The sequence below is a fragment of the Perca fluviatilis genome, chromosome 7, assembly GCF_010015445.1.
Source record: "Perca fluviatilis chromosome 7, GENO_Pfluv_1.0, whole genome shotgun sequence".
NCBI classification, from domain to species: domain Eukaryota; kingdom Metazoa; phylum Chordata; class Actinopteri; order Perciformes; family Percidae; genus Perca; species Perca fluviatilis.
In genome coordinates this window covers 14146125-14165367 of record NC_053118.1, presented here as the reverse complement: position 1 = coordinate 14165367, position 19243 = coordinate 14146125, and the positions used below count along the sequence as shown (strand labels likewise).

Sequence of the window (19243 nt, the reverse complement as noted above, 5' to 3'; positions counted from 1 at the left end):
CCTACAATGTCTTCCTCTTATATACTGTCTATGTGTAGAAGTAGCCTACACTGTAAATCAGTAGGCTATACAGTGGAGTAAGCGGTTTGGGGTCCTTCTGTAAGTAATTTTGGGGTACAATTTGGTTGTGAAGAATTCTAAAGCAGCAATACCACAGGCCAAGCAAACAGGCACATTTTCAACGGGCTCTGTAGTCATTATGAATTCATGATTAAAAAAACAAGTCACAGGGTTGCAGTTTTACAATTTCCAAACTCATTCATCACCTGATAATGGCCTCACACTTAAGTCCAGCAGCAGTACTTTGGCAGTCCAGAAGGGCTGCTTGGCATTAGAAACCATGCCTTTACTAACAGCTGGACAGCTTGCTTATCTTCAGCTGTGTTGGCAAAAGAGGACATAACATGAAGGGCTGGTTATATTTTGTATCACTATCAACTAACAATAATAAATAAATACATAGCTAAATGATAAATAATGAACGTTAATTATTATATATAGTTAATTAATACGTGACTAACATGCTACCAGCGCCGGCCCGAGTCTTTTGGGGGCCCTAAGCAGAATTTGATTTGGGGGCCCCCCCTCCCACCACGCGGAGTCACCTGTGCTTGACGATTATTGACACAAATGTCACGCTATAATGTTACATTATAAATTAATACAGTGAGGTTATGTTTCTGCTCCCCCAGAAATTTTTGAATGTGATAGATGTGATTTCCTGTATTCTGGTGCATTTTTGGGATGGTCAGCTTGAGAAGGGCAATACCTAAATTTGTTCAGATTCATAGCCTTTTGCTTTTTGACTTAATAAGGTAGTGACTTCACACAACTTCTTTGGCTTCAGGGCCAAACAACACGTTCAATCCCACAGGACTTCATGTTCTCTATTTATCCTGATAGGGATGCATATTTAGATTTTTTGTCCTGACCGATAGCCCGCCCGTGTTAACCGCTTATTAACCGTTAACAATCAGCCGACTATGTCCAAGTCCACCCTTCTGGGAGAGTTAGCAACCACATCAATTATTTTAGCTGCATGGTTGTCAGCTGTGGGTTTGCCGGACATACACTGTGTTAGTAGGAAGTAGGGCTGGGCGATATGCCCTCAAAAAAAATCCCTGATTGTTTTCACAAAAAAATCTGATTCATGATTTAAATCGATTCTTCCCCCCTACTTAAAATCAATCTGCAGATGACAAATAAATGACAAGATCTCACACACACACACACACACACACCATTATCATTATTCATGCCAATTTTATGCAAATTAATTTGAGTGTTTTCCCTACCATTGTATTGGGGGGGGGGCGCCCTCCGTAAAAGAATGACAAAATGATATTATGCTCAACAAATTATATAATGATGCTATCAACAACAACTAAAAGGATGCGTGAGTAGTTTGACTTGCTCCTGTTTTCACCTGTTGCTGAGTAACGTACATTAACATGCCATGGTCTCATGAGTGTAGCATACCTGTAGCAAGCTCCTTCGTAGTAACTAGCGGTAAAAAAAAAAAAAACATTGAAGAGGAGCTCCGTGCTATAAAGCGGCGATTGCTAGTTGTTTAAGCCACTACAGACCTCCATCACAGCTCGGTCGTATCAGCGGCTTAATGGTGCGTTCTAGTAGATATGTTGAGCTGCAACCGAGTTCCTCAACACCGGGTCTCAACAGCTGACGGTGCTCCATGGTGCTCCGTCCAAAACTCGCTCCGTCAGGTCAGCGGTAGTTCGTGGTTCACTTATTCAAGAATAGGTGACTTTGAGCCGGGGAAAGAGCACCATGTGCTGCCGGTCATTTCGGCGGAGATTACGGTTAACTAAGTAATGAAACGACTAGTTAAGAAAATAACCAATATTAGCCTCTGTCGCTGCCATGTTGTTTGTGTATCTCCATGGCAAACGCGCGGGGGGAGGGATGGGCCCATTCTGAACTACGGGAGCCCAGATGGGACCGTCGGCGAATGTTAAGGAGAAAAAACAACACTCGATTGGGGGGCCCCTGGTGGCCCCAAGCAGCCGCTTAGTTCGCTTATGCCTCGGGCCGGCGCTGCATGCTACATTTGTCACGTATCAAAACGTACACGGACCATACTGTCTATGACACGGACCATCACCACACACTTTACACACACTAGCTAGCTAGCTACTTACTGAAATGTAACGTTAGCTAGCTAGCTAGTTGAGTAACGTTATCATCACCACAGCTGCTCATGCACCACAGATAATGGCACTGTCCCAAGACTCGTCGTCTGTCTAGACCACACCACGAGCTTTTCTGTAATGTCACTCTTCCTCGGATCAATTTGTCAACTCTGTAACGTTAGCTACTGACTGAATGTTCTAAAATTGTAGCTAGCTAGCTAGCTAATGAAGTCACTTTTTCTGAAATTGTTCTAATCCAGGAGAGTTTACTCCTCTTTTACACGCTGTTCAACTAACTAGCTAGATAAATCGCGTTAATTCAATTCACCGTCTTCTTCCATAACTATAAACTAATAATAAAGCACGACTAATATTTTTGCATCGTGCGTTTATTTTGAAAGGACTTTACTGGCTACTCAAATGACTCCCGGAAGTTTTTGTTTCCTCACCTGTCAGTTCTGGCACGGTGCGAGAGTCCAGCCTCGTCTCTTTGTTTTTCTCCGAGAAAGAGGTCTTCTTTTCTCAAAAATAAATGCTAATCCCGTGTGGTCAACTGACACCTAATTGAGGACAGCATCTAACACGGTTAGTGAGAGTCGAGAGTGAAACATAATCGACTGCTTTTGCTTCACCTCGCCAGAAGACGTTAGCTGAGAGCTAGCTAACTGTTATCATCAACAGATCGATCATTTAAATCTCGGAATCTGGTGATACATATTGTGTGTGTCTCGTGGTTAGTGTTTGGTAATTGTGTTATGTAGCTAACGTTATTCTGAAACATATTTCAGGACTGCCTGTCAATGTGTTTTGTCTGATGTCAACAGAGGGTTCACGGAAGCTAACACCGTATCGTTAGCATCATGTACAAACGAGATATTGTTTACATCCCAATTATGGTTGCTTTTGAATGCCTCTCTGAACTAAGTGAGGTCTATCCGTTGCTGATATTACCCTGTTAGCCGTTAGCTCTCATATTTTATCGAGGGAAGTCTTAACGAAATGACGTCGCTATCCGTGCCTTGTTTTGGATTCACGTTGACTTTCGTTTTGACTTGCTGGGGTCGATTTCGGTTTCATACCATTTTCTAAAGTCTTCCTTTAAAGTAAGCGGCTCTGCGTTTGTGTTTTACATGGTTTGTATCAATGGCATGGACCTAAGTGCATGTCCAGTTATTCTCCTGAAACTTATTTTTCTAAAAGCTTAGTCCATCAGTGTTAAAAACGTGGCTTCTAGTGTTTGCTGCATCATTGCATGCTGACATCATCAACTAGCGTTAGCTGCACTGTCTCTGCTGCTCTCTGAGCTACTCTTAACAGAAAGGATCAAGGAGGGTGTGGGGTTTCGGTTAGTTTTAGGCTACCGCTGTGTCTGTCCAGGAAGCTTGGCTGGACTGTTTACATTCTTGCTGAGAGTCACTTGGTATGTATCACAGGTGTAAGGGAAATATGTGTCCACCTGGGTGTCATCAACAGATCCTGACCTCTGGCTAGTGAGCCCTTTTTCTTGAGAACAATAACTGAAAGAAACAACCCTGACCAGAGGGAAAGAACCGATGCAACGTATAAAGAGAGAGACCAGCTTCCCATCAGTGTGCATATTACAAACTAACCTTTGTCTTGTGTACCGTGCCCTGAGCATTAAAAGTGTGAGAATACTGTACGTTTTTTTTGTCTCGTAAGAATGGCATTACAAAATTGCCACCATACAGGTCTGTAACAACAGGTCACTGTTAAACTCTTTTCTCCTCTGTACATGTGTACAGTCAAATTGTACCTTTTTGTATTTAACACTTTATAACATATTTTCCCACAAATAATGTGGTTTTGTATGCACAGTATGTTATTATATGGGAAGAGGCCATGGATCCTACAGTGGATACAAATATCACAAATTGCAGAACTGCCAATTTGTCTTCACAGCAGCTATATAGATCTCACATAGATCTGACATTGCCACTGACACCCACTGCACATGCTGATGTTTTCACACATTTAAGCTCATCTTCAATATTCATATTTAAAATAAATAAATTAAAAAGGTCAAATAGACTGTTAAAATAGCCAAAGCCACAGGACTAAAGTTTGGTGGAGGTTGAGTCAACTTTGCACAAGAAAGATATGTATGTAAGGTTGGCCTGATGCAGTTTGAGGCCTATCTCAAACAGTGTAGACACACCTAGAATCACCTCTAGACCTTTTGCTAAACTCTTGCACGAAGTAATGATGAAGCAAAACGCACCTGTCGAACCAAAATCTGAGCATTTTGCGAGTCTTTCTTTGTGTGTCAACCATAAACTGTATATTTTGATCGATTTTTGATAAAAATACAAAGACAGATTTTTGTATTGTTTGGCATATATTGGTAAATACGTGCGCAATATGACTGGGGATGTGATCTAAAAGGGTTAAAATGTATTTTTTATTTCATCTCCACTTCAAGATTAGGACAATTGAAAAAAAGGGTCTACAGTGTGTAAACCCCATCAAATTTAAAACTGAAACTGCCTATATCCAGACCAACAATGTATAGGAACCTTAAAGCATTGTGCTCAACTTCTTCTTTACATACCTTTACACAGGTTTGGTTTTTAAAATACTGCTACAACAAACTAGTTTCTTCTGAGATATGATCAATGTTGAATCTGATCCGATTTATCTTGAATCCCCTTCATTTTATTGCATTTGTTCTAAGTTAAACACTTCACCTCTGGCAGCTCTTTCATTTTGTAAATGTCTCTTGCATACAGGAAGTGATGCATTGTACATTTCCTGCAGCAAGTGTCATCAACCAAACAAAGTTACAGCACTGGGACACTGTTTGGTGGCAGTCTGCTCTGTGGGATATATTAGTACAAACCATAGCGATGGCCAACTATCCCCTAACATGTTACAATAATGTACAGAAACTAGCTACAAAGATACTTAAAAAGCCAATGTTTTGTAAACACGAGGCAATACAAATGCTTTATAATAGTTGAAGGTGCTAACTTAAGTTGTAAAACTATTTGCATAGTAAGAAAACATAGCACTACTTGTTCCCACAAGATAACATGGGGTCATTGTCTATCTTGACTGGGGCTCGAGGACAAAACATGCGTCTCTCTAACCAGATAGAGGGGACGCCATCGAGTCTGACGAGATAGAGGAGACAACATTTAAACTGACAAGATGGACAATTGACGACATTAAATTCTGTTATGATTGTATTTCACACATAAATAAGCTACTGTTTGAGGCTGACGGCAGTCACTTTCTGTACTTGTGCTGTGAGTACTGTAAACTGATTCTACTTGCAAGTAAACTAAACTTTATTAGAACTTCAGTGGTTCCTGTCTATTGTTGATAATGTATTTATTCTAACAGATCCCCAGGTCTTCTATCTGCTACAGAGTAGGCCTGTGCAGGCATGGAGCCCCTGGCAGTGGATGATGACATTTGCATCCTTAAACATGAGACGGCCTACACCGGTGCTGGCGAGAGTCCTGTATCAGTGTGCGCCGGCGATGAATCGGTTGCTTCCCACTTCGCCCTGGTCACGGCCTATGAGGACATCAAGAAGAGGCTGAGAGACACAGAGCGAGAGAATACCTTGCTGAGGAAGAGGGTTAAGCAGCTGGAGGATAAGGTATATATGTAAACGAATTGGTGATGATGTTGGGAGAGAGGCAAGATAGAGATAATAGCATGAGGAGAAGGACGTAAACGAACATATTACTTATCCAGATGGTTTAGAAAGGATGTGCCATTGACAGAAATGAATGAAAACAGTTTTTTTTTTTTTCCTGGACATCAGAATTATGGACAAACACAAAATAGTCAGCGAAAGTTTCGTAAAAGTCAGCCTATTCAACTGCAAAATATTTGCCTTTGAGAGAGTCTGCGTGCCAGCATCATTAATAGTGTTGGCGTATAGTCAAAGCTACAAAACAATGAGAAATAAATCTGCTCTGTCTAAAAACAGAGAGGGGGTCTGGAAAAGTATGGTATTGCCAAACAATGTTTTGGAGCACTACACTTGGCTCCTGAAATTGGATAAAAAAAAAAAAAAAGAAGAATGGAGTACAATCCAGAGAGAGCTATTTAAAAAGGAAGGGTCCTAATACAGACGTAAGTGAAATAAGTGAAAATGCTGCACAACACATGGGCAGAGTTGCCTCTCTAGAAGTGTCTGATTTCTTCTTATCAGCTTCAGTTTTATCTTCTGCAGCATTTGGCCCATCAAGACAGGATGTGGTGGGAGGAAAGTAACCGACCACAGATGTGTGAATTAAATGAAATAGATCTCCCCCCTCTTCTCTCCGTGTGTTTTATCTATCTCCACTGTAGCTCTTCAGGCCAGAGGCTCCTCCATCAGAGGGTCCCCAGTACGTGAACAAGGCCTTCAGCGCTTACCGAGGTATCTATATAGAGAAGGAGGACCTGCAGATGGAGCTTAACAAACTGGTGCGTTTACTGATTGAATTTTCCTCAAACTGACTAGACCCTCGCACAAAAGATCAAGTATGTTGCAAACCTGAAAACACTGCATATGTTTAAGTGTAAGACGAAGTGTGAGAATAACATTTTTGTAGCTAATTCTTCTGCTATAATTTTGCTTTAAAAACTTAAATAGAAACACCAAGCTTATGATATCATTACACATAAATACAGCGCCGATCGTACCCCTCTAACTCACCGCCTCCTCCCGTTCTCTGTCAGAAAAAGGAGAAGAGTGATAGTGAGAGGTTGCTGACGGATCAGCTCCAGGCCAAAGAGTTGGAGCTGCTTCAGCTGAAGACGGAGATGGAGACCAGCCAAGGTACAGGCAGAGCACACAGGGATGCTACTACTCATCTAACAGCCAAACAGTACTCTAAAGACTGTGTGAACAATGGAATTCATTTGATGCTCGGACAAAACACATACAGCTGTATACATTTGCTTCACACAACAAAAGGAAAAGAAATCCTCTAACTTAAAGTGCTCATAATATGCTAATTTTCAGGTTCATAATTGTATTTAGAGGTTATATCAGAATAGGTTTACATGGTTTAATTTTCAGAAAACACCATATTTTTGTTGTACTGCACATTGCTGCAGCTCTTTTTTTTCACCCTGTGTGTTGAGCTCTCTGTTTTAGTTACAGAGTGAGGCATCGCACTTCTGTTCCATCTTTGTTGGGAGTCGCACATGCGCAGTAGCTAGGTAAGGACTACTAGCCAGTCAGAAGCAGAGTGTGAGGGAGTGCCACGCTAGCAGCTAGGCGAGCATTATAACGTGTGTTACAAAGTGACCACGTTTGTCTCTGAAGTAAAGGCTGGACTACAATAGAGCTGTTTGGAGCAGTTGGTGAACAGTGTTTTCTCTTGGAGATGGTAAGTCCCTTTGGGGTGGACTTTGGGCTTTTTCACTTTGTAAACCTATTGAATGCACAAAAAAGACATATAACACAATAAAGGAAAGGGGAAAAGCTAAAAATCATAATATGAGCACTTTAAGTGAGATGATTATTATACATTTATATTTTAAAAACTGCTACTCTGTAAAATCTGAAGTGTGACATGTAAAACCAGGGGTGAAAAGTAGTTAACTACATTCAAGTCCACACATCAAAAAGAAAAGAAAAACTGAATTTCCCCAAGATGGATCAATAAAGTACACCTTCAAGTACAGCTACACATTTGATGCCAGGATTTGGTACTTGTTGCTACGGATACAATTTAGTCGGTACCAAAATAGGTATGGAGGTTGAACACTCATTACTACAACCAACACACATTACCAAACTACAGCACCACTGTTGGTGTTGAAATAAGGCTGCTGAAAATATCGGAGAAAAACAACAAGTACTGTACTCAAGTACAGTCTTCTTGAGATACTTGTACTTGAGTATTTCCTTTTTACACTGCTGGATACTTCTATCACACTACATTTCAGAGGGTATTACTGTACTTTATTTATGTGACAGCTGTACTGTAGTTACTAGAGACTTTTCAAATCAATATTTTACATACAAAATCTGTGATAAACTGATATGATGCTTTTTGTAGATTTAACTACCCAAAAACATAGAAATTAGCTCTACCTCGACTAGCTACAACATTGAAATACTGTTAACACATAAATGCAATGCATCAATTAAAATAATCCAGTAATGTGTATATTTAAAATATATACATTTTGCTGATTATAATTTGTACTCAAGTAAAATTTGAATGCAGGACTTTTACTTACAATAGAATATTTTTTACACTGCTGTATTTCTACTTGTAATTACAGAGGATCTGAACCCAACATTGTGTAAAACCATTGTATTAGCTTTACATATTAAAGTGTATTGCTCTGTAGTTAACTGCATTACCGTATCTTACCAAGTAACTGATTCATTGTAAATACAATTATTATACAGCAAAATTCACTATCATTAATGTCTCTTTTCTACCAAATGGAAAAAAATTAACACTTAACACATGTTTTTGTATTGTGTGTGTCCAGTGATGAAGAGCCTGAACAGCCCTCAGGACTACTGGCAGGTGGACAGGGTCAGCACTGAGCTAAAGATCCACAAAATGCAGGAGGAGCTGGAGAGGGTGACACTGGAAAACAGTAGGCTGCTGGAGAGAAGTGGGGTAAGTGAAGGTGGGAAGAAGCAGTTGAAAAGAAAGGAGAGGATAATAAAAAATAAAAAAAAGCACAGAGAAAAAAAGGGGTAAGATAAGAGGGACTCTTGGAGAGATGTGGCGTAATTAGGAGAGGAAAAGGGAAGAGCAGAGCTGTTAGGGCAGAGCGAGACAGTGGGACACTGGGAAACAGTAGTGGAGAGAAGTGGGGACTGAGAACAACAGGCAGGGGTGGATTTGCTTGAACTTAAACAGTGGAAAAATGAATTGCTGAAGGATGAAAGAGAGAAACAAATAGAAAAGGGAGTATGGGTTGAAGGAGAGCGTAGTTATGCAATAATGAAAACCACAAAAAATACTAAATACAACTTCAGACACCACCTCCACTGTCTATTTTGCATAACTTAACTCTGTTTTAGGAGGAACCCCTTGGCCTTAACGGACCAGACTTGGACCAGACCTGTGACGCAAAGTATAATACAAGGTATAGTGTTTTATGAATATCATTTAAGAGTGGCTGCCAATTCAGATTCAGATTTTATTTATTTACACATCATGATATGGAGTACAAACATAAAAAAACAGCGGTACAAAGGTAAATAATCAGAATAGATCTTTAGCACAAACTGTGCCCAACCCTCCTTTCAGTGACCGAACATGACAAAACAAATAAGCACTGTTGCGGTGGTAAATAAAATGATGATCCTTCAGTTGGTGATAGTCATCATAAGTAACCATCAGTATAAACATTAGAGAAATAAAGTGTTCATCATTGTTTTTCTTACTTGCATTTGCTTCTAACGCAGCTCCTCAGTTGGAATTTATTTACCCTAATAAAAACTCCAGATACCTCAAAGTTAACTGCAGTAACTAAAGTAGCAGTCTTTTTAATACAGGAGGCTGCAAAATTCACGTTGTCCTATCAAAATGTCCATGTTTGATCACTTTTTGCTTTCTGACAGCTTGTGAATGCAATGCGTTCCATGGGCACTTAAATGCAACACATGGAAGACATTTCCAATCTATGTTTTCAACTGCAAATCTAACAAATATAATGACTTCAAATGATTTGGTTTTACATCATACATACATACATGTTGAATTAATTCAGATGTTTCCTAGAAAATAAGTATATGCGTAGTTTATGGTGTTCATGTATTCTAGCTTAAAATAGCGCCTGTAAACATTTGTAAGAAAGTTACAAGACGTGACACAAGGAGCAAGTTTGGGACAAATGTTAGGTGTATTGTTACACACAGGATGTGATGTCACTGTTCTCCACCGCATGGTGTCTGCTGGTGTTGTAATTCTACCTTTTGGCCACCAGAGGAGGGTGCAGCTTTATACATTTTAACTTATAACAGCCTATGATATGCATATCAACTCAGAAGTACCTGAACTGTATACATGATCACCACCAACTAAACCCTTAACACTTGCCAAAAGCAAATAGTTCAAATTTGCACTTCAGTGTTTTGATGGATACAAGGTCTATAGCATATGGAATCGCCCTCCACCTACCTACTGTTTCAGTGAAGATAATCTCCTTTTAAATTAGCATCTCCTCACAATTCATGGAGAAAATTCTATTTGTGGTGTATGCATCGTGCATTATAATTGTTTCACGTGTCAACGATTTTCAGAGGTTAGTTTTTAGCAGCACAAAAAGCTTGAGTTTTTCCTGTTTTTCTTTGTTTTTGTTATTCTTATATAATATATACAGTATCTCACAAAAGTGAGTACACCCCTCACATTTTAGTAAATATTTCATTATATCTTTTAATGGGACAACACTGAAGAAATTACACTTTGCTACAATGTAAAGTATTAAGTGTACAGCTTGTATAACAGTGTAAATGTAATGTCCCCTCATGCCCATGCCAATCTCTAGGTATGGTGAAGGGTATGTGATGATGTGGGGCTATTTTAATTCCAAAGGCCAAGGGAACTTTTATTGCCAGTGGTTTAGACATTAATGGCTGTGTGTTGAGTTATTTTGAGGGGACATTACATTTACACTGTTATACAAGCTGTACACTTAATACTTTACATTGCAGCAAAGTGTAATTTCTTCAGTGTTGTCCCATTAAATGATATAATGAAATATTTACTAAAATGTGAGGGGCGTACTCACTTTTGTGTAGGGCTGGGAACCGAACGTCGATACTTTTATGGCACCGGAAAAAATAAAATTAAAAAGATTATTTATCTTTCGGTGCCAAATTTCTTTTCCAAAAGCATCTGATCGCGTAAGCGCAAGCTTATCTGTCCTCTCAGCATGTTGACACAGAGCGGAGCTCCGACCGACACACAAACACATACACACACACAAGGAGAGGTGCGGACGGAGTAAACTGTCTGCAGTTTTGTTGAAGTCACAGAGAGTCACGGTTGGTTTCAAGTGTGGTTACAGTTTTTTTAAAACTTCACGCAGACAGCGTTTGCTGCGATATGATATTAATGGCGAGCCGAAAGCGGTCGCGGTGCTGTTGATGTTACACTTCCTCTTACTAGACAAGTAGGCAGAACGGTGGTTTCTCTGCCCTGATGACTGACTGACAGGCTGAGCTTGCAAAGCAAGGCACTTTTAATAATGTTACTCTGAGTGAGCAGTTTGACCAGAATTTTTTAATTTTGATAACTGTTTTGATTCACAATTAAAGTGGAAAATAAAAGCTTTGTGTTTAATGTATTTTTGTTGATGTTGAAATGGATTTTTAAACATATGGTATCAAAAAAGTATCGTTAGGAACCGGCATCGAAACTGAGGTATCGAAATTGGCACCGGATCGAAAGATTTTGAACGATGCCCAGCCCTACTTTAGAGAGAGAGAGAGAGAGAGAGAGAGAGAGAGAGAGAGAGAGAGAGAGAGAGAGAGAGAGAGAGAGAGAGAGAGAGAGAGAGAGAGAGAGAGAGAGAGAGAGAAAATATATATGTGTATATATATTGTATGTATGTATATATATATATGTGTGTATATATGTGTGTGTGTGTATATATATATATATATGTGTGTGTGTGTGTGTGTATATATATATATATATGTGTGTGTGTGTATAATATATACACACACACACACACACACACACACACACACACACACACACACACAGACAGGTGTTTGAAGTTAACGCTAAATGTGAATACGTTTGGCATCTTTCCATAAGTTGTGGATAGGACAGTTTTGTTGGTTTTGCCTTTAAAAAACACTTTTTTTTTCTTTGTACTGCAGCTGATGCTTCTGGGTGCTTTAGCATTTAATCCATCAATACACTTTGTTCTTTTTGTGTCAAGAATGGCATCATTGTTAGTGTAGGGAAGTGTTTTTCCTTTGCAAGTCTCTGAAATATAGCCTAAATGTGCCTTATGTTGCTGTGAAACTCCTCTGTGGTTTTAAATCGGCACAATTGGTTTTGTTAAATGCATCAGCAAAGAAGAATTACAGTTATCACAAAGAAACAAGCCTCTTTAGGAATTTCTGTAATATGCTAAATAGATTAGGTTTCTATGATAGTATATCCTACAAACGTTGACCAAATTAAAGTCTTGCCAGTTTTACATCCTGGGATGTCAACAAACATGAAGAATTGCACAAAATGCCTTCCTTTTTAGAGTAAGTACAATAATAGCAAGGATATGTGAAAACTGTGAGCTGCAGTATGCCACACAGCTTGTGATCTGCACCACACCAGATCTTTTCTGACAGTTTGATGTTTCTACCAACACAGGCTGCCTAGATACACAGAAATCCCTTAAACAGAATATTTGTTCTCCTGCAGGGAGAGGAGCATTCAGCAGACCTACGAGTCTTTGCGCTGCGAGGTCACTCGTCTCCATTCAGAGCTGAAGCACCAAACAGGCCTGATTAGGAAACTCAGGCCACTCATCAGTGAGACAAGACAAGGTGAGACACACACACACACACAGACATGTGGGCGCACTCAGGGTTGTGCCATTTGTTGCTGTATATTTTAATACAAATCATTCCAATCTTAATTTCTGTGCTTGTGTCAGTATATGTGATAATCCAACAGCACTGCTCCCCTTCTGCCTTTTCACACCTCCTCAGCTCCAGTGTACACAGCTCGGAAAGCATCCTGTATCTCCTACACACCCTCATAGCAATTTGAAATCTTTTTTTCAGGTTATACATATCTTCCAGACTAGTAATACAAATTCTGCTTTTACTTTAAGGGCCCAGGTAATTATTCAATTCAGTTTTAGACAATTTCCTTTATGAAAAAGGATGGGTTTTTATTCTGCTGTAAAATATATGAATCTTTGTCAACTTTGCACATACTAGTGCCATATTCATAAATGTCAATCAACCTGTACTTTTGCCTCTCTGTAATTAGCCTGCTGTACCTCTGATTTCAACCTGATTGTAGTCGAGACTTTGAGAAGCTCCAATCTCTAGAGAAGCTGTCTGTACCCCACTTTAAAAAATGTAAAATAAACTTTGCATAGTCCCTAACACTTTTATAAGGCTTTCAATGTGAAAGGTTTTAGTGACATAAAGATTAGGGCTGCACAATATATCATTTTTTTTTTAATCATCAACTGGCGCAATATTAACATCGCGAAAGGCTGCGACATACCGCGAAAGACAGATTTTTTTGTTGAAACAATATCAGTAGAAAACTGCACTTTATAATGTTAACTTTCATTCTTTTTTTTAGTGGTGCCTTTTTATATTCAATTCAATGTTCAATTTGTTCAATAAAAGAATGTTAGAAATGATTTTCTTTCATTTGTTTAAAATTCAACAAGCAATGTGTTGTATCTTAGCAGAATACTGAAAGCAGCAGAAATGCAGAACTGAGTACACTTCAATGTCAGTTTATTTATCGCAAGTAGTATCGTTATCGCGACATTCAACAACGTTATTGCATATTTTCCTCATATCGTGCAGCCCTAATAACAATTATGCTGGACTAGACTGGAAACTGAATGATAAGCATAATAAAATTTGAAGTTGAAAACTATAGTTAGAGATTGTATAACCACACTAAGTTTATCATAGCCGACCTGAAGAAGTGAAATAAATATAAAACCTATTTAACCAGTCTGACATTGGAAAATGGGCCTTTGACCTGAGTGTCAGTTTTATGTGCACTTCACGTATAGTGGCTGGAATTCAAGCCTTGCTTCTCGACACAGGAACTAATGTGGCTAACATCAGATGAAAGAAGGGGGTTACTACTGCCTCTCTTCTGTTAAGGCAATGGCTCTTCTAAGAAAAAGTACTACTTACTGAGAGTTTTTTTTTTTCCTGCTACTCCTTGTTGCAATCTGTATAAGGGTGTGATAAGACTGTGGATATTATCAAAGTACTCAAACACTTTGATAAAGGACATCATAAAATAGTCTGTTCTGCCTCTCCCTCTGTGATGATGAATTCTACCCTAGGAGAGATTACCTCGGTTGTCAATTCCCTCCGAGTGTCAGAAGAGGAGACTAGGAGGTGAAAATTAGAATGAAATATGGCAAGAAAATAAATCTTGGCCTATTTATTCCACTGAATAACAGGGTAATCCTGTAACTTAGATGAGATAGATGGAGGGAAAAAAATGAAAGCCGGAGTGGTAGAGATGAAGGGGGGGAGGGGCTATGTATTTATTCAGTTAAATTTTGCATCTGTATTCTTCTAATGTTCGTCCTTTGGAATCACTTTAATTCAAATCTTAGACTCAGGAGACCCTCTCACGGAAGAGTAGCGGGGAGGGAGGGAGGGAGGGAGGGATGGATGATGTGTGGATGGAGAGAGGTAGATACAAAAGAGGGAGGGGAAACTCATTTGAACTTTATTATTTTCTCAAAATGTTTTTTTGAAGGCAACACAATAATGTGTGTATGTGCGTGTGAGATTAGGACATCTGATTTGTATACGGATATGCTTTGTATGGAATAAAAGCGTGGCTTAGTTTTTGCATAGAGGTCTGTTTGATTTGTTCTGGTGAACAAACACCTAATTATTATTATTTTGGATATTTACATGGTGCAGAGGTTTTATTGTACGATATGTATGCCTGCTGCACGGCTTGAGATTTTACCTCACGTCTGTTTCTACACGATGAGGCCTATTAACTAGTCAGGGATCAAAAGGCTTGTTGAACGCACCTTTGAATTCTTAAATCTCTTTAGAAACCGAAGTTTAATCCATGTGTAAATAAGTACAGAGGTGCGACAGCGGTGCCAAATACGAAAGGAAAGCTCTTCCAGCTGTTGGAAAAAAGAGAAGATGGCTTCATTTATGTTGGCAGCTTGATATCACAAACACCATGTAGTTTGAAGAAAAAAAAAATCATACACACTAGAGCTGCAAAGATTATTCAATTTATCGACTATCAAATTAATCAGCAACTAGATTTATCGGTTTTAGAAAGAAATAAAAAAGAATCTCTGCTTCTTAAATGTGAATGTTTTCTAGTTTTTTCACTCCTATATGACGGTAAACTGAATATTTTTGAGTCGTGGACAAAACAAGACATTTGAGGACGTCATCTTGGGCTTTGGAAAACACTGATCGACATTTTAAAAAAAAAAAAAAAAAATAAAAAAAAAAAAAAAAAATAAATTAAAAAAATTATAAAAAAAATATTTAATAATTAAAAAAAAATTAATCATTATTTGCCCATAATATCCCTACTATAATAAGAATAAAATGAATAAAAAAAAATGAACTGTAAGTTGAGAAGTAAATGTAAAGTGATATCTATTTCTGACCTATAGCTTTTAATAATGCACATAAGTTTGTCTACAAAATTCAGTATTCATGCCAATTATCAACTCTTCAGACATAAAGAATACATTGCTTTGAATTATCACACCCATAATCTTTTGTGCTCTATCAATGTGTTTACAGTTGCAGTTGAAGTGCACTCAAATTGAACTGTATGCCAAATATTAAGGTAGTGAAAAGCTTTTTTTTTTCATTTTTCCATTCTTTTCAGCCATACAATAACTTTGTCTAAATAAATTATTGTATAAAATATTTTAAAAATATGAATTAGGAATCTATGATCAAAGAATAAGTAAAAAAAAAAAAGAAACAAGAATCTGACAGAGCATCCAGTGTCACCTTTTAGCAATGGACAGGTTGTGTGGTGTCTTTGCCCTCTGTTAGACCATGTCCCCATATCATCACAGTGAAATTAGTATTATCATTACCAATTGGAAGGATAGTCAAAATATTGTTTTGTATTTCTTGGAAATACAATGCAAACATTAGCAGATCTCATAAGCAACTTTATGTGCCTTTTGCTCTCATCTTTCCTCCCTGTCTCCTCCTACCGTCCCACCCCTCCGTCTGTCTCTAGCTGCCTCCACAGTTCCAGTCCAGTGTCTGGACGACGTGGAAAAGAACAACCACCGCGCAGTTCCTCGGGCGTCAGTGCCTCACCCCCCTAGTGCCCCCCCACTCCCCTCGTGCTCCGGCCGCCCCTGCCCCCCTGCCGGCGGCCCGTCAGGCGCCATGCTGCCGGACAGCCTGCGGGAGGACTGCTGGTACAACGGGCCCTGGCCCTCCCAGAGCTGTTCAGGAGAGGCTCTGGTTGGCAGCGACACGTGCTCGGTCGTCCTGCCCCCGCCTCCCCTGAACCAAGCCTCCCTGGATGACAGCTCGCGCTCCTTCCCCAGCCCCCCCAAACCCAGTGATGCCATGTTCTGGGAGGGACACTCCGCTGCATCCAACTCCTCATCCTCAATCGGAAACTGCAGTCCCAGGAGCCCCCCCAATGCCGAGTGGGCCAAGCCCTATTGAGGGGAAACTTCGATGGGAGAATAGATGATTAAATAGTGTGTAACTGGATGGAAAATAAACGAATGGATGAATGAATGGACTCTCCAACCCTGCCACATAGCTACCACCTAACCTGCCTTAAGTTGATAAGACCACTCCTCTGGGCTGGACTGCACTGGACCTGCTCGTTGCGGGAGCTAATTGAGGCCAGAGGAGGCCTTTTTTGGAGGTAAAGACTGTTATCTCTGCACACCGCATCGGTGAACATATCGGACTTTGCAGAGGAACATTTAATGAGCAGAATAAATAGTTTGTCGGTGTGTACGCGTCCTTGTATGCACATGCATAGGTGTGTGCAAGCATGCATACAAGCAGTTTTATTTCTGTGTGCATATACACACGTCAAACAGAGTGTGCCTGTGTGTGCAGATCAGTGTGTGGGCATCTTTCGCCAGCCTGTATCTGTATATTGTCATAATAAATCTAATAGGGCTCAAAGGGCCGCTTTCTCCATTCCCTGTGGCCAGTGATCACTGGGGCCACAGCATCGTACTAGGATTTGTAAAACTGTACTCTCTCCAATGCAAGTCTTTATACATTTGATCGCTGTAAAGTATACAAGGTATGTAGTCCCATGTATGTCTCATGATCATGTAAAGGAGATGAGTAGGTATGAGGTCTTGATGTGATTGTTTTTGTACTGTGACGAAGGACATAAAGTAACTGTAGGATAATCAGATTCTTTGTCCGAAATTATAACAGCTACCAAATGGCATCTTTTTTTTTTTTCTTCTTCTCAGAATTATTTTTGTTAAGTCCTTATGGATCAATATCAAAGTAGGCTGTCAATCTACCAATGCTTACCAAATCATTTTTGAGAATGCACTTACAGTATTTGGATTTTTAAGGATATTGCGTAGTGAGTAGCAAATTATTTTTCATTTAAAAACGTTCTTGCTTGAAATAAACCACTGCACCCTCACTGGCACCAGAAAAAGTGTTGACTTCAAAACTCAAGCCTCAACCTTAAACCTGCTGGTTATCACACGTTTAATTCTCTCAGAACTACCGTCAGACAGTACCTCTTGTGTTGTTTTCTTTTCTCGGTTGTAAAGGGACATGTAAGATGTAAGGCTGTGCGTTGTTGGATGTTTTTAAATGTGAAGCACTCGCGGAAAAGGCTTCACACACTGATTAAGTTGGAAACCTGCGGAGATTTTGAATTCTAGAAAATGTATCTGAACTCTGTACTGTGCTGATGTTAATCTATGGTACATTTGTTTTGCAGTATGAGGCAGGTTGTTGTGTGTGTGTGTGTGTGGGGTAGTTTCTCTTTGAATTCTCTTTTTAAGTCACATGATTATAAACAACCGAATGATGTACAAAATAAAACACAATTATGCGTAGAATACAAAGATTCCCAGAGGGAAGAATGTGCATATCTGTATAAATGTATATGGTGGGCTTCAGTACTCTGCCAAACGCGGTTTTGCACTCCAAACCATAGGCTTTGTTGTTTTTCTCCCCCACCCCTTCTGATGTGTATAAGAGCTTTCTGCGATGGCGGCAAGACTACAAGTCTATTAACTTGAAGAAATGTGAGCTGTGACTTGACAATTAGGTGCACAAAGCACAAAGGCCCTTGGTTGTTTCTTCAGTCTGTTTCAAAACTGTGGTCTTATTGTTCATTTTTAAGAAATGTTATTTTACAGCAGTAGTTTCATACTTCTGTAAACTATTTGCAAACCAAAATGCAATGTACAGTAGATATGGATTATATTTTAGATTTACTGCACTTCAGACTGTTTGTAAATATGATCAATTAAACGAAGGAAAAGGAAGTGACTGTCTTGCTGTGTTTTTACTCAGTTTAGCAATACGGTTCTGTTGTTCAATTTAATCAAACTGGACGCTTTGGCATATCATTCAACTTTACAGTTGAAACCAGCAATAACTTTTTTTTGGCTTCTTGTTCTTGTAGACTCCTAGTATTTATTTATTTTTTTACACTTAATGTCTCTATAACAGAACAATTCCATCACAAGGCATCCATAATACTACTGCTGAAACTATGCATCAACTAGCAGAGTCTCAGATGTTAGCAGCTAAAAGTCACGTAGCCATTAAAAATAGAGAGAGCAATCAAAGTTCTTAAATGACCAGCTTTTGAAAATGCCCTGAATTGAAATTGAATTTTTCAACTGTGTACCGCTATGATATACAGTACTGTGCAAAAGTCTTAGGCAGGTGTGAAAAAATGCTGTAAACTAAGAATGCTTTCAAAAATCTAAATAATGATTGGTTATTTTTAACAATTTACAAAATGCAAAGTGAGCGAAACAAAAGAAAAATCTAAATCACATCAATATTTGGCGTTACTACCTTTTTGTCTTCAAACCAGCATCAATTATTATTATTATTATTATTATTATTATTATTATTATTATTATTGGTACACTTGCAAAAAGTCAGGGATTTTGTAGGATTGTAGTCCGGTGTATGATCGTCCAATTACACCAAACAGGTGCTAATGCTCATCAATGTCACATGTAGTTTGAAACACAGTCATGAACTGAAACAGAAAGAGCTGTGAAGGAGGCTTAAAACTGGGTGAGGAACAGCTGAACTCTGCTACCAAGGTGAGGTTGTGGAAGACAGTTTTATGTCACAGGTCATGAACTATGGCAAGACTGAGCACAGCAACAAGACACAAGGTAGTTATACTGCATCAGCAAGGTCTCTCCCAGACAAA

At 39.2% G+C, this 19243-nt stretch overlaps 1 protein-coding gene across 1 annotated transcript; it reads left to right on the top strand.

Moving 5' to 3' along the window:
• The first annotated feature begins 2569 nt into the window (after nucleotides 1-2569).
• Nucleotides 2570-18332, top strand: azi2 (5-azacytidine induced 2). The gene is made up of 8 exons (XM_039805545.1): nucleotides 2570-2735; nucleotides 5514-5775; nucleotides 6477-6593; nucleotides 6849-6948; nucleotides 8625-8758; nucleotides 9169-9233; nucleotides 12530-12654; nucleotides 16070-18332. Exons 2-8 carry the CDS (start codon nucleotides 5557-5559, stop codon nucleotides 16510-16512), a joined length of 1203 nt encoding a protein of 400 aa, XP_039661479.1. The 5' UTR covers nucleotides 2570-2735; nucleotides 5514-5556; the 3' UTR covers nucleotides 16513-18332.
• The last annotated feature ends 911 nt before the right edge of the window (nucleotides 18333-19243 follow it).

Coding starts and splice junctions, on each gene's coding strand:
- azi2 (XM_039805545.1), top strand. CDS start 5,557: ATGGAGCCCCTGGCAGTGGATGATGACATTTGCATCCTTAAACATGAG. Junction 5,776..6,476: donor TTAAGCAGCTGGAGGATAAG/GTATATATGTAA, acceptor TCTCCACTGTAG/CTCTTCAGGCCAGAGGCTCC. Junction 9,234..12,529: donor GACGCAAAGTATAATACAAG/GTATAGTGTTTT, acceptor GTTCTCCTGCAG/GGAGAGGAGCATTCAGCAGA.